Here is a 14448-nt window from a genome sequence, read left to right as displayed (position 1 = left end):
CTTATTCATTAGTGTCATGCAATATTTTGTGTAATGTAATTTCTTGTACAGATTGTACAGACATCTTTTATTAACCTGACACGTTCCACATCATTACGAAGTGTCATATTCATGATCTATGGAACAAGTATTAATCTAATCTAATCTAATCTAATCTTCATGCTTAATTTTGCTCATATCTAGTACATGCACATGATTTAATTTTTTATACAGCTTCTGTAGTTCAGAGCTGTAGTGCTCAATTTCTCTGTTCACACACAACCACTAGGGGAGATCATGCCACACTAGAATGTTTATTAAGGTGAAATTTGTGTTGTGTTGTTCTGAGTGCTGTCATGCTCTTATTTTTGTAGATGTGATCATCTTTTTCCAAATTATTTTTTTCAATAACTAGGTTTTTGACTACAGCACTTAATGTTGCTTCAGAATTAACTTTTGCGAAAACAGAATATTCTCCATGTAGAGCATCATGAAGGGGAGCTGAGAGGCTTTTGCCATGGTTGTCTGCATACAGTAAGAACTTTTTCCTGTTTTCATCCATTAGTGTCTTTTTGTTTCAGTCATTATCATTAAATTCACTGCATTTACTTTTGCCAACACAGTAATATATATACCCCCCCCCCCCCCCCTCAATGAATGAAGTGCTACCAACTTACTCGGTCATTTTGGTGATCTGCTTGACACATCAAAAGTGAAAAATTTTGACTCAGACTTCACACATACAATGTAACTTTTGGCAGTTTTTCTGCATTTTTTACACAGGCCATCACATTTGTTAACCCAAGACCTACTATGGGTAGTATTTAATAATAGTTCATTGTTTCTATTATAATATTCACTTTTTTGTTTTTTGAGGTTGTCATATTTATATTCTAAAGCTTGAAGCTCTTCCAACAGCATGTGACTCAGGAACCAAGACACAGTCATCACAGTGGAAATAGATGATGTCCTCAAAGCCAAAAAATGAATGGCAGATTTGCTGCAATGTACCATCATATTGACCATCTACTTTAACTTCATGGACAGTGCAATCACAAGGCCAAACCATCACATTAATGATGTTGTGTAATGCAAATGACCAGATCTGTGGGTAGAAAAATTTGGTAGCTCCATCATCATAATGCACACACCTATTCTGGACGTCTTATTTAGACTTTCATCAACAAACACAACATTCTTGCAGTTAGTCAGGCTTCCTAGTCCCCTGAAATGCCTCTGGGTGATTTCTGGCTCTTTGCAAAGCTGAAAATTTCCCTGAGAGGAACACTGTTAGAGTCAAGAGAAGACATCATAAACATGACTACCTGGCCAATTATACTCCAAAAAATAAGTTTCAGGAGTGTTTCCAGCAATGGCAAACATGCTGGGAGAAATGTGTGCATTACTACAGTGACCAGGTTCAAGAGGATTAGGGTTCTGTATCTCCAAATCAATTAATATATTTCTGCCAATCAATGGTTGATGCTTTTTGAACAGACGTCATGATAGATGAGTTCTTACATTTACTCCTTCCATTATTTATATTCCACCATGGACTTTCCATTAGAATACTCATATTTGTATCAGAGAATCTGAAGATCTCTGAGCCATTTTGAAACTTTCAAGACAGTGTATTTATACTGTAATGATAATGGGGAAACCTTAATGATAAATTTTGGATATCATTTATCCGTCACTAAATGAGATACAAAACAAGTTTTGCAAATGTGCAAGATTATCCAATAAAAAGAAATTTATTCATCCTCATATTAGAAAGACAAGTGGGCTTCAAACAGCTGAGTGCTGCAAGTCAAAAGTTATGGATGAGATTGCAGACAAAAAATAAAAAGTATGGAAGGGTTTCTTCAATACTAACCATGAGCTGTGTTGCCTGCTACAAGCATGTATTTTTTATCAGATTTTGTAGCTAGAATATTGAAAATATCATCAATTTTATCAACTCTAAACCATTCTGAAGACTGTGTTTCCAAATGCAGTGCTGAGAGCACATTCTGTTGACTGCATGTGTCACTGTCATTGGCACATTTTTCATTACATGGTTTCCCATTTTTTGTACAAATCTTTTGAGTTATATCCTGAAACAAATACAGTGTTTATCATGGAATATTTTAACAACTGCTGATTTAGTACTTAGCCTAATAATATTGCTATTTTCTACAGTGTATTTTAAAACATTTGAAATAAAAATTACTAGTATAATTATATCAAAATTTTATTAGATAATAAAATATCATTTTCTCTGCAGGAGGGGCTTTACTAAAGTTAATCTGACAGTAACTGATATGCTATCATTGGGGAAGTACTTTTCCTAACAAAAAAGTGAAGAACTGGAAGGGGAAGGATTGAGAGAGAATGTAACATTATTTAGGTGATTATAAAAACAAATCAATTTCACAAAGAACTTTGCAGTATGAGACTTGTTGACATGATGTTGCATCACCTCTGGCCTGGAAAAATGCACTGCTTCAGTTGGGATGGCTATCATAAAGCTGTTGTATCCTCTCTTAAGCCAAGCTTAGCCACATCTGTTGTAACTGGTCCTCAATATTCTTGATATTGGCACTGGGACAGAGCTGATATCCAGATTGTTTCCATACATGTTCTATTCGGGACAGCTCAGTGGATCTTGTTGGGCGTTGGAGTACCTCAATATACACACAGGCAATTTTCAGAGACATGTGCCATGTGTGGATCAACAATGTCCTGTAAAACATGGCACCACAATACTGTCACATGAAAGGTAACCATGAGGACACAGTATGTTTGTGACATACTGTTATGCCATGAGTTCCCTTATCACAGCCAGCCATGACAAGAAGTCATACCTGTTGATTCCCCACACCATGATACTAGGAGTAACACCACTGTCTCCAGAACAGTGGAAGATTGAGGCCTCTCCCCATGTAACCACCATATCATTAACTATGGTCTTCTGTGGTAGAGCAGAACTGCAGTTTATTGTTAACTTCATACAATGTCATTCATTGGCAGATCATGATTCCCAGTTTCAGGAACATTCCAAATGCACTAATGGCAGCCTAGCATGGGACAGTAATTTCCTAATCCACCTGCTGCTAGCCTCTGAGCAATGATTGTGGATGACACAGAACACTGCAAGGAGTCCATTAATTGTTTTCAGATGGCAGACATTGATGTGAAAGGGTTATGATGTGCTTGGTAACAATACGGTGATCCTCCCTTGTAGTTAGAGAACATGGTCAACTGAAACCTTGATTAAGTGTATGCTTAGTATGTTTCCATGCAGTCCAGCACTAGCCAACTGACACGTCAAAAATCCCCATACATTTGGATGTTGTGTGAGTGAAACACCTGGCAACATGGAGATACAAAATGTGCACTCTGTCGAGTGCTGATAATGCTGTCTCACAAAAGTTCATGGCATTTCGATGTCTTTACCAGGGATCACACAGCATCTGATGTCATTCATTCCCCTTATTTACCCCACCAGGCCTTTTAACAACAGTAAATACAAACAGCACTAATGCACTTAAGTGGCTGTTCTACCTGTTGCCCTAATCTGCCAATAACTCTAGTCAGTTGAATGTCCACCGATGTTGTGTATGTTATGAAGTTACATTCACATCCAGCTGTGGCTTTTGGGTATTTTGCCTGTTTTGTCAGGCACAGTATGTTTACCAAAATGCATGAGCAGAACAACTGAGTCAAAGAAATCTTACAAAGCACATTTTCTCATTAAAAAATAAGTAGAATGTTTTAAAGACCCTAGAAATACATTGCTGGATTTTAAAATTGCTGTGAAGAGGGCTTACAACACGCATCAGATATTAAGTATAAGTTGTCATTTGAAGGCAATTGCAGAAAGTAGGCATTAGTAACAAAAGCTACTTTCTGTAAATAACAAAAAATTACACAGTGATTTTCTTATCCAGAAATTAAATACAAAAGTCATTCAATAAGTAATGCCCCACATTTTTTTCTCTAAACATATTTATTGTTAAGATGTTAAGATTCAGAATTTGGTGACAATATAAATCACCATGTCTTGTCCAGGTCCTATTTTTGGACATATCTCCATCATGTTCTATGGCTCTATACCAATATTGTGGAAGAGCATGTATTCCCTACTGGTAAAATCTCTTGTCCTGTAGGCATAGCCATGTTTTCACTGAATGACTCACACTCTCATCATCTTCAAAGTGCGTTCCCCATTGAGAATCTTTAAACGGACTAAAGAGATGATTGGTACAAATAATTTAGCATGTCTGGAGCAGTGGCTGTGAGAGGATGTCCTGAACATGGTTGATCGTGGAGCTCTGTTTCTGCATTTCCAGATGCTATAACTTTTTTTACTTGTTGCCCAACTGTACTCCTATCAACTGCAGAATCACAATACATTGCACACAAATGTTTATGGATGTTCACCAGTGTTTCTTTTTCTGCACAAAAGAGTTCAATAACAGCACACTGCTTGTAATGTGAGTCATATGAAGACACCATTTGGTCACTGTACTATGGCTCTGCCATCTGCTAGGGTGGTTCAAAACTTTGCTGACACACAGAAGAAACATCAAATGTGAAGCACCAACAAGGATGTTTATCTATTTATATTAATGGTTTCCTAAAAGAATGTGGGCATTACTTATTGAATGACTCATATTAATACTGATTGCTTTTGAAGAAAATTATGTGATACCTTGTATAAGAAGGAGAAATGTGTCAAACTTCAACAATACTATAATTATGATCTATGAAGTCTTTAGTTTATCATTCCACAATATTGCTGATCATTCAGGTTGGGACCCCATGACTGTCATGTGAGCATGTACTCAATGGATTTGGAATGGACATACTCAACATCATGTAGGATCTTAGTGATTCGTGAGACCACATGTACTATTCACTTGATCTTACTCAATCATACAGTCATGCCAAACACCTTGAGCCAGGAAACAGGCTTTTTACAGCAAGACTGACAGATCAATGATGTCCAGAACATCTCAGACTGTAAGCACAGTGGCCACTATTGTGACTTCCATCAACATGGCAGCAGAGAGAGACATGCTGACAGTGGTGCAACCAGTGACAATGCTAGACACAGGAGTGACAACGTGCCATCTTTTCCGATGGGTTCTAGCTCTATGTAGGTATGGAGACTCCAAGGGGACTGAACATTGTCCGATTGAATTCATTATCCTCTTCAAGTGCAGCTTCTGGTGTGATGGTATTAGGTGATATTGGATACACAGCACAATCACCCTTGGGCCACATAGCTGGTAATTTCAGCAGCAGCCATTACATTTCTGATGTTTCAAGGCTGGTGGCTGTGCCCTGTCTTCAAGGTCCCTGTTATATCATAACTGAATATGATACTGCAAAGCTGCATGTTGTCCATGGTGTTGTAACCTAACTCAATACAGAAGGTATTCAACTGTTGCTGTGGCCTGCGCATCCTTCATTATTTCTCACACACTGAAAACATTTGGTCATGGTTTGTTGAGAGAATGGCACACCATCACTCAGCAGCCACTACACTTGATTTATTCTGGCACACAGCAGAAACAACATAGAACATTGAACTGGTATCTGTCATCCAAGTTCAGGTCAGCTCAATTCCCAAGAAGGTTAGCACCATTGTTCCTGCTAAAGGTAACAGCTTTGTGTGGTATGTCTTCCACCCTACATATCATGTAAAAATGTAACCATATGTATATACTCTGCTGTAGTGTTTATGCACAATAAGTAACATTTCCTTATTTGCATCCTTTCTGGTGTTGCAATATTAATGGCCTACAGTTTACATTTTGTTACTCACACACTGGCTGAAATGACATTTGTAAAATCTGCTAGCATTCTGAAATTCATATGGAATAAAAAGATTTATAAGGTGGCCTATAACCTCTGTTCAACCAACTTTCCACTTAAAAGCAGTTGTCATCATCTTTTGGTCAGAAAAAAATGTTATTGTGTTTTACTTTATTTAATTCACTGATTATTTATAAACAGGTTTATATTTCTGGAAAACTTATCTATTATCATTCATGTATTTATTTAAGTTAGAAATCATAGGCAAGAGAACTTACAGCAAGCTCTGTTGTTAATCTTCATTATGTCACTTATATCTCACATGAGATTACAACTGAAATGTATGTAGACTGAATTTATAATCCTGGAATGAAATCATTATTAAAGGGTTGTTGCCAGAAAATTCCATTCCTTCAAAACTTTATTCAAATTCTCTACAGTTTTTGATACTTTTGAAGGCCATGGGAGATACTGGAAGAAAATCTGTGAAATGCTTGTATGATCTTTGCAGTCTCTGTTCACTTTTTTGAAACTACTTTTTCAATACATCTTATACTTTCCTATTTTAATACCATTTTTATTTAATTTCATTTTTAAAGTTCAGGCTGACAATGAATTTTCATTAATGATCATTTAATTCTGTCTAGTAATAATAGTATCTCATTCTTTAGCTCATAACCCTAGCTTCTAATTTTACTGTAACTTGTACATATTTCATTCTGTTGGCTGAACTGTTAGCCCCAGCTAATTACTGGGTTGCTTTAATAGTTTCTCTGCATACATCTGAGTAACCTGTGCATAGTGAATATGCTACTGAAAATTTCATATGACTGTTACATGTACAAGGGTTTTTTTTCCAAGGTGAATTCCTAGAGAACATACATTGTACACCAAATGTTGAAAAATGAATTTAATCATTTTTACTGGATGTAACACATCACAAAATATATTATTAAATATTTAACAACAGATTGCCTAAATTGTAATATATTTATGAAATACAGCTGAAGTACTGTCACTAAGGTACTATGAATGGTATAAAAACATTTCTAGTTTTAGTATGTTATTGCAGACCTTCTTAAATAATTTTTTAATGTGCCCCATGTGGTTAGCTAACTTATTTCACAGAATTATCCAAATTGAATTCTTGTGGAATCTGCTCCTTCACAGATTAATAAGTACATCTCCATTTCATCACGTAATGTAACTGCATGGACTTTTTCAGAGTAATAATAGTTCTTTCTCAGTATGAAATTTTATGATTTTTTTTGTATTATATAAGTGTGAAAGACAATGTGGTTTTCATAATTTTCTGCTGCTTGCATAATCATAACTCTAACAGATGTAATAGTGCAGCTTGGTAATGAATGTGCATCAGCAGAGTATACGGCATGAGAGTAAGAGAACTTGCATTACTACATGGAATCCACCCATTTGCAAGGTGTTTTAAACTGACATTAAATCTTTCTAAAGAAATTTGTGTAATGTATTATAATGACACTTTTTAAAGCCTAAGAATATTTGCAAAAGGTATCTTGATACCTGGAACCTGGAAATAATAATATTTTTGTTAAGGAAAGCACTAGGTATGACAAAGTACTTAAAATAACAAGTTAGCTATGAGCTAGAGAAATATGTTAATATACCTCAATATCTGGATATTTGCCTTTAAGTTCTGTTGAAGCATCAGAGGAAAGAGACTTAAATGCATCAAGTATTGGGCGATACCCAGTGCAGCGGCAAATATTTCCACCAAAAGAGTTTTCAACATCTGCCATTGAAATGTCTTTTCCCCTCTGCAACAGACTGTTCACGTAATACTATGAAAACACATGAGGATAAATTTGTTAGTTCTCTGCATGTTCCATGGATCATAATCAAGGCATCTCCCTATGATATGGAACAAGACAGTTATACAACTATAATAAACCAACATCTTCTCAGAGGAAAATGTGGCAACATTCTGACCATTTTTTTTTTTAAGTAAATGCATGCAGACATGCATATAGTATTTTATATGTAGCTCTGTTATTAAATTCCATGTCTCTCATTCTCTTGAAAACAAAAAACACACACACACATACACAAACATCATACTACTACTACAATTCAGAAATCCTTTTATGGAGCAGACAGAGCTGTCAACCAGAGATGACTTCAGTTTGTGCTATTCTAATATTCATTAAAATCTGACATCACTCAGCAGGTGGTCAGAGTTTTGTTACAGCTGAATACCCACTTCCTTCTATGTTACACACAGCTGAGTGTTGGATAGTGTAAATCATGTCTCCTTCTAGTATTATATTTATGAATATTACCGTTGTTTTGAAAGTGTGATTGAGTGTTGATAGCAAACTTCATAAGAGTATTGTACTGTAAAATAATGTGCATGTAATGGCAGAGGAAAATTAAGACATTGCCCTCAGTTGATGCACAAATCCAGACAAGCCAACTGAGCAAGTTACTCAGTAGGATGTGCTATTTGGCAGGAACTGTGACTCTGGAGATGTGGCAGTTATTTCCACTGTCACTAAGCTTAGTGGCCACAGTAACAGAAGTACTGACTCAGCATAAGGACAGAGTTTCTGTGATGTGGACAGTCTGTTTACCTCATGTTCAAGCTGAGATTCTGTTATGACTTGAGTGAAAGAAACCATTTCTGTAGCAAAACAAGCATTAGCCAGGATCGTATAAGTAATTCTCATTTTCAGCTAGAGGTATTTCAGTCTCCTGGCATCCAGCTACAATATGGGACCTATGATGACCTGCAGTCTTTGTGTCTACGGTTTGATGAGTTCCTTGGGTCTGCATGTATTCTCCTTTGGATTTAGACATTGCTAGTCATAGCCCTGTGGACATGAAGTTTCAAACACTGGGAACTTGGTACTCTGCAGCTGCTCATCCAATCCCACTTGCGCAGTGCTGTCTGCACTGATTGTGTGGGCAGACTCCACCACTGGACGCTGCTCCTTCTGCATGCAATCTTCATCATTTTCATAATCACCCTGTTCATCTATTCCCAAGAATGATAGTGGCCACTGCACTGTGTGGGTGACTCACCGAGTTGGCTCGTAGGGGTCAGTGGCCTTGCAGCGTCATTGGTGCTGGTGCTCCTACTTCCTTCACTGTCACCAGCCTGCAGGTGTGAGCCATCTGATGAGCAGCACTTACCTCAGCAGCCATGCACTAACAATGCCCTGAGTTCACTAGCTGTCTGGATTGATGTCACACACACTACTGTATTCTGATTAATGAATATATGGTTTGTCAACACTGTTTTAGTTGTTTGTTGACATCCTGACCCTTATGTGCTCATCACTAATGTAATGGCTGTGAAACCATCCATTACAAGAAAGTAAATGTAGTGTAATGCTGTTGTCAGTATGCTTAACTGTTTAAAGAGCTGTTTATAAGAGTTCTAAACTGTACACCACTTATTGTCATTACTACATTCTTCTGTGCTACAAACACATTTTTCCTCCATGAAAAATTGCCTTAGAGTACAATACCATTAGACATTAATGAATGAAAAGGGAAAAAATTAATTTATTGACATTTTTGTCATCAAAGACAGATATTATATATGAGGCAAAAGTTTAAGAGCATAGAAAAGATATACAATGATATACAAGATATCAGTGTCAAGGTCACAATCATGTTCTAATTGATATAAACACATAAGAAATTAGAGGGTGATGACTAATAAAAATCACAACACCAAGAAATAATTAATGTAGAGTAATGAAATTTTGGGAATACATTCATCTAGATAGCATACGTAAGCCAGTAACAATGAAAGATAAGCCATTGCAAATATGAAATACTGGCACATTAACAACCAATGTAACCACCAGAATGTTGAACGCAAGCACGAAAATGTGCATGCATTGTGTTGTACAGGTACTGGATGTCAGTTTGTAAGATGGAGTTCCATGTGTGTTACACTTGGTCATTCAGTACAGGGGCAGTTAATGTTGTTTGTGGACGATACCGGAGTTATCTTCCAATGATGTCACAATGTCCTCGACTGGAGACAGATGTGGTGATCAAGAACACCAAGGCAACATGTTGACACTCTGTAGATCATGTTGGGTTACAACAGCTGCACATGGGTGAGCTTTTGCATGTTTAAAAACATTGTTGTTGATGTTGTGGTCTTCAGTCCCGAGACTGGTTTGATGCAGCTCTCCATGCTACTCTATCCTGTGCAAGCTTCTGCATCTCCCAGTACCTACTGCAACCTACATCCTTCTGAATCTGCTTAGTGTAGTCATCTCTTGGCCTCCCTCTACGATTTTTACCCTCCACGCTGCCCTCCAATACTAAATTGGTGATCCCTCGATGCCTCAGAACATGTCCTACCAACCGATCCCTTCTTCTGGTCAAGTTTTGCCACAAACTTCTCTTCTCCCTAATCCTATTCAATACTTCCTCATTAGTTATGTGATCTACCCATCTAATCTTCAGCATTCTTCTGTAGCACCACATATCGATAGCTTCTATTCTCTTCTTGTCTAAACTATTTATCGTCCAAGTTTCACGTCCATACACGGCTACACTCCATACGAATACTTTCAGAAATGACTTCCTGAGACTTCAATCTGTACTCGAATTTCTCTTCTTCAGAAACGCTTTCCTTGCCATTGCCAGTCTACATTTTATATTCTCTCTACTTCGACCATCAACAGTTATTTTGCTCCCCAAATAGCTAAACTCCTTTACTACTTTAAGTGTCTCATTTCCTAATCTATTTCCCTCAGCGTCACCCGACTTAATTCGACTACATTCCATTATCCTCGTTTTGATTTTGTTGATGTTCATCTTATATGCTCCTCTCAAGACACTGTCCATTCCACTCAACTGCTCTTCCAAGTCCCTTGCTGTGACAGAATTACAATGTCATTGGCGAACCTCAAAGTTTTTATTTCTTCTCCATGGATTTTAATACCTACTCTGAATTTTTCTTTCATTTACTTTACTGCTTGCTCAATATACAGATTGAATAACATTGGGGAGAGGCTACAGCCCTGTCTCACTCCCTTCCCAACCACTGCTTCCCTTTCATACCCCTCGACTCTTATAACTGCCATCTGGTTTCTGTACAAATTGTAAATAGCCTTTCGCTCCCTGTATTTTACCCCTGCCACCTTCAGAATCTGAAACAGAGTATTCCAGTCAACATTGTCAAAAGCTTCCTCTAAGTCTACAAATGTTAGAAATGTTGGTTTGCCTTTCCTTAATCTTTCTTCTAAGATAAGTCGTAAGGTCAGTATTGCCTGATGTGTTCCAGTTTAAAAATATTATCCTGTTTGAAAACTCTCCTGGAATACTGCTCATGCATGGCAGCACAGCTGGTCAAATCACCAGATTGCTGTACAAATTTTCCTTCAAGGTGCATGAGAAAGCCACAAGAGAACTCCTGGTGTCATATGAAATCGCATCCCAGGTCATAACTCCAGGTGTAGTTCAAGCATGTCTAGCAGGCAGACAGCTTAGTGGCAGGCCCTCAACTGACCTCCTCCTAATCAACACGTGGCAATAAGTGCCACTGAGGAGACCCAGCTTTTATCAGAAAACACAACATACTTCCACCCTACTCTCCAATGAGCTCTTGTTTGACACCACTGATGTCACAAACGGTGGAGGTTTGCAGTCAGTAGAATGCTTGCTACATGGTAGGTAGCTTTGAGCTGTCATTGAAGTAACCAACCTATAACAATTCGTTGCAGCACTGTGGTGCCAATGGCTGCTCAAATTGCTGTGCGGATGCGTTATGATGCACCAGAGTCGTGATGGTCTTCCCTCTCAGCAGTGCCACATGGCCATCTGGAGGTCAGCCTTCTTATTACCATACATTGTTGTGACCACTGCTGCCAGCAATCATGTACAGTGGCTGCATTCCTGTCAAGTCTTTCTGAAGTATCACAGAAGCAACATCCCACTTCTCATAGCCCTGTTACATGACTTCATTCAAACTCACTTAGGTGTTGATGATGGTGTCTTTGTTGCATTAAAGGCATTCTTGACTAACATCAGCTCCCAATAGCTGAGTGGTCAGCATAACAGATTCCCGTCCCAACGCCCGAGTTTGATTCCTTGCTTGTTCGGGATTTTCTTCACTCAGGGACTACATGTTGGGTTGTCTTCATCATCATTTCATCCCCATCTGGTGTGCAGGTCATCCAATGTGGTGTCAAATGTAATAAGACCTGTACCAAAGATAACAACCTGCCCTGCAAGGAGCCTTCCAGCCAATGACGCCAACCACTCATTTCCATTTTACCACCTCCAGTCTCAAAGGTAACTAACATACACAACTGTTACAGCATGCATTTAAAGCAAAGCAGATTTGTATCCTCAGAGTGCTGTTACTTCTGCCACTCTTTTGTGACTAGCATAAAATCAATGTGCCATTGTAGTGTCAAGTGGTACTCAATGACCATAATACACAAAAGGAGGTTGACCTCCACTGATTCTCAAAAACCTAACACAGGTACAGGAAGTTGTACAGTATTCCAGTATTGCCAAATAACATCAAAAGCCTACATAGTAACAGTACATTATTTAAAATTAAAATACAGAAGTAATTACTTGATAGAACTTGTTATTTATTACATGGATTTTTTAACACAGACATATAAACTTTTTATGCATATATTTAAATGTGTTTTTGTCATGTACTTCAAAGTATGTGCTAAACCCTGCAGTCTTGTTGTCTTCTTTTCACTTTTCTTCTGTTTTGTTCTAGTTTTATGTTTTCAATTCCCCTGCAACTGTTTTTGTAGATGAACTATACTATGTAATCCACATCTATATATTCCGTAAGTTGTTCCGCTCCTAGTGTCTCACTTGCATAAAAATTTATGGAATGTGTATATAAATAAAAATAAAATACTGAACTAATTATGAATGACCCATTTGAAAGCAGCAATTCACAAACAATGCGTTTCAGTTGTTGTTCTAAGGAGAAACTACTGGTATTAATACATTTGAACTGGATTTAATTTTTGCATGCATGACAACTCTTCCTTTCCTCTTATTTTCCCTACTGAAATGGGTTGTCAATTTATAGTTCTCTATGTTTAACTTAAGGAGTCCTGTATTTCTATGGTAATAAGAAAGACATAATACACCAGCTTTTTTTTTTGACATTCTACATCAAGTAAACAAATAGGAAGTTAGTTAAATTTGTTATTTAGTCTTCTAAAATTATGATGCATAACAGTAAGTCTTTCAAAGTTCCTTTTGTGAATTCTGTAGAGCACACTCAGGACCTCTCCAAAGTTTACTAGGTTTTCTGCTGGAAAAATATGTAGTGTCTGTGAAACATTAACATAACTGAGTCCTGTAATTTGTAGTTACAAGTGGACAAAACACTAATTCAGTCATTAGAATAATGGTTTTTACTCATATTACTTTAGGAACAACAAGTTATTAATGGAAATCCGCAACAAAAAACACAAAATAAGTGTGCACAAGATGGTAGATATTACTAGTGACACAATTCAACAATTGCACTAACCTCCTCACAAAAACTTTCAACATAAAAAATTCTGCATTTGCTGCATGCCACAGTTCTCAAGTTTTGACCAAAAAATAATGTAGCAGAATATTTCAACTTCTTGTATCAATTTATATGATGAAAGAGATCTGAACTGTATAAGACAGTCTTGAGTCCATGTGAATATCAAAATCATGTATACATGCCTCTGAAATTTCAACAAAGAAGGTACAGACCCTTTCTCAGATGGATTTTCCATGAGCAAATAGTTGACACAGACATAATTCTGACTGTGCATCATTCAGGGAACATTTCAGTATACAGCTTACAAAATAAATGAAAAGACTGACAAAGAAGAAGTTAGTGTTTCAGCCAGATAGTACACAAGTTAGAGAAAGAGCAATCAAAATAGCAAGAATACATCTGTTGTCATTGGAACTGTTTCCTTATTTACCTTACTTAGCAGTAAAAATTTTCATTACTGGTATTTACCTTACTTAGCAGTAACAATTTGCATAAAATGAGGAAACACATACCCCCACATTGGAATGCTTACAGCATTTAACCCCTCTTTCTTTCATGGGATGAAAAATTTGTATGTAGCTGAGTCAAGATTATAGTCATTTGAGGAGATTTTTATCAGAAAGACTTTTTCCTTGATTTCTCATTGCTTTTTAGATTGCCATATACTGTTTTCATACAAAATATTCCACTGGGTGCAAGGTGATTGAAGATTGAGCACATTTCCAAACTGGTCAAAAAAATGGGAAAGGACATACGCCACATGGCTTTCAAATGAGCCACCCAGGATTGGCCTTGTGTGATTTTGGAAACCATAGAAAAAAAGAGTATATCAGTATGGCTCGGTAAGAATGTCAACCCTGTTACTGTTGAATATGAGTCTATTCTTTTGTTTAATTGATTTCTGGAGTTACTACGGTGAGGAATATCTGCAGACTAACAGGTTTCATTATGTGGTGGCAATGAAGGGACAGTGATCATCTGAAATGAATTGGAAACACAATATCAGTGCCGTCAGAGCCTACTAACATTATGTAAAATTATGCTGATAAATATGTATTTCTTGGTGAAAATGCAATTTTAATATCTCTGTGGTTTTAATATTACAATAAGCTGCATCTGTGGAATCTTAGTGCCAAGAA

At 37.2% G+C, this 14448-nt stretch overlaps 1 protein-coding gene across 2 annotated transcripts in view; it reads right to left on the bottom strand.

Moving 5' to 3' along the window:
* The window catches only part of LOC126284100 (uncharacterized), a 305109-nt gene that overhangs the window by 197867 nt on the left and 92794 nt on the right, over positions 1–14448 (bottom strand). For both annotated transcript variants that reach the window (XM_049982752.1, XM_049982753.1), the window contains exons 5-6: positions 7431–7590; positions 1856–2075 (exon numbers count right to left, since the gene is read on the bottom strand). In XM_049982752.1, coding sequence (XP_049838709.1) covers positions 1856–2075; positions 7431–7590 — 380 coding nt within the window. The remainder of the gene's footprint in view (positions 1–1855; positions 2076–7430; positions 7591–14448) is intronic.

The sequence above is a fragment of the Schistocerca gregaria genome, chromosome 8, assembly GCF_023897955.1.
Source record: "Schistocerca gregaria isolate iqSchGreg1 chromosome 8, iqSchGreg1.2, whole genome shotgun sequence".
In the NCBI taxonomy this organism is placed as follows: domain Eukaryota; kingdom Metazoa; phylum Arthropoda; class Insecta; order Orthoptera; family Acrididae; genus Schistocerca; species Schistocerca gregaria.
The sequence above is the reverse complement of the archived record's forward strand: the minus strand, read 5'-3'. Positions and strand labels throughout refer to the sequence as shown.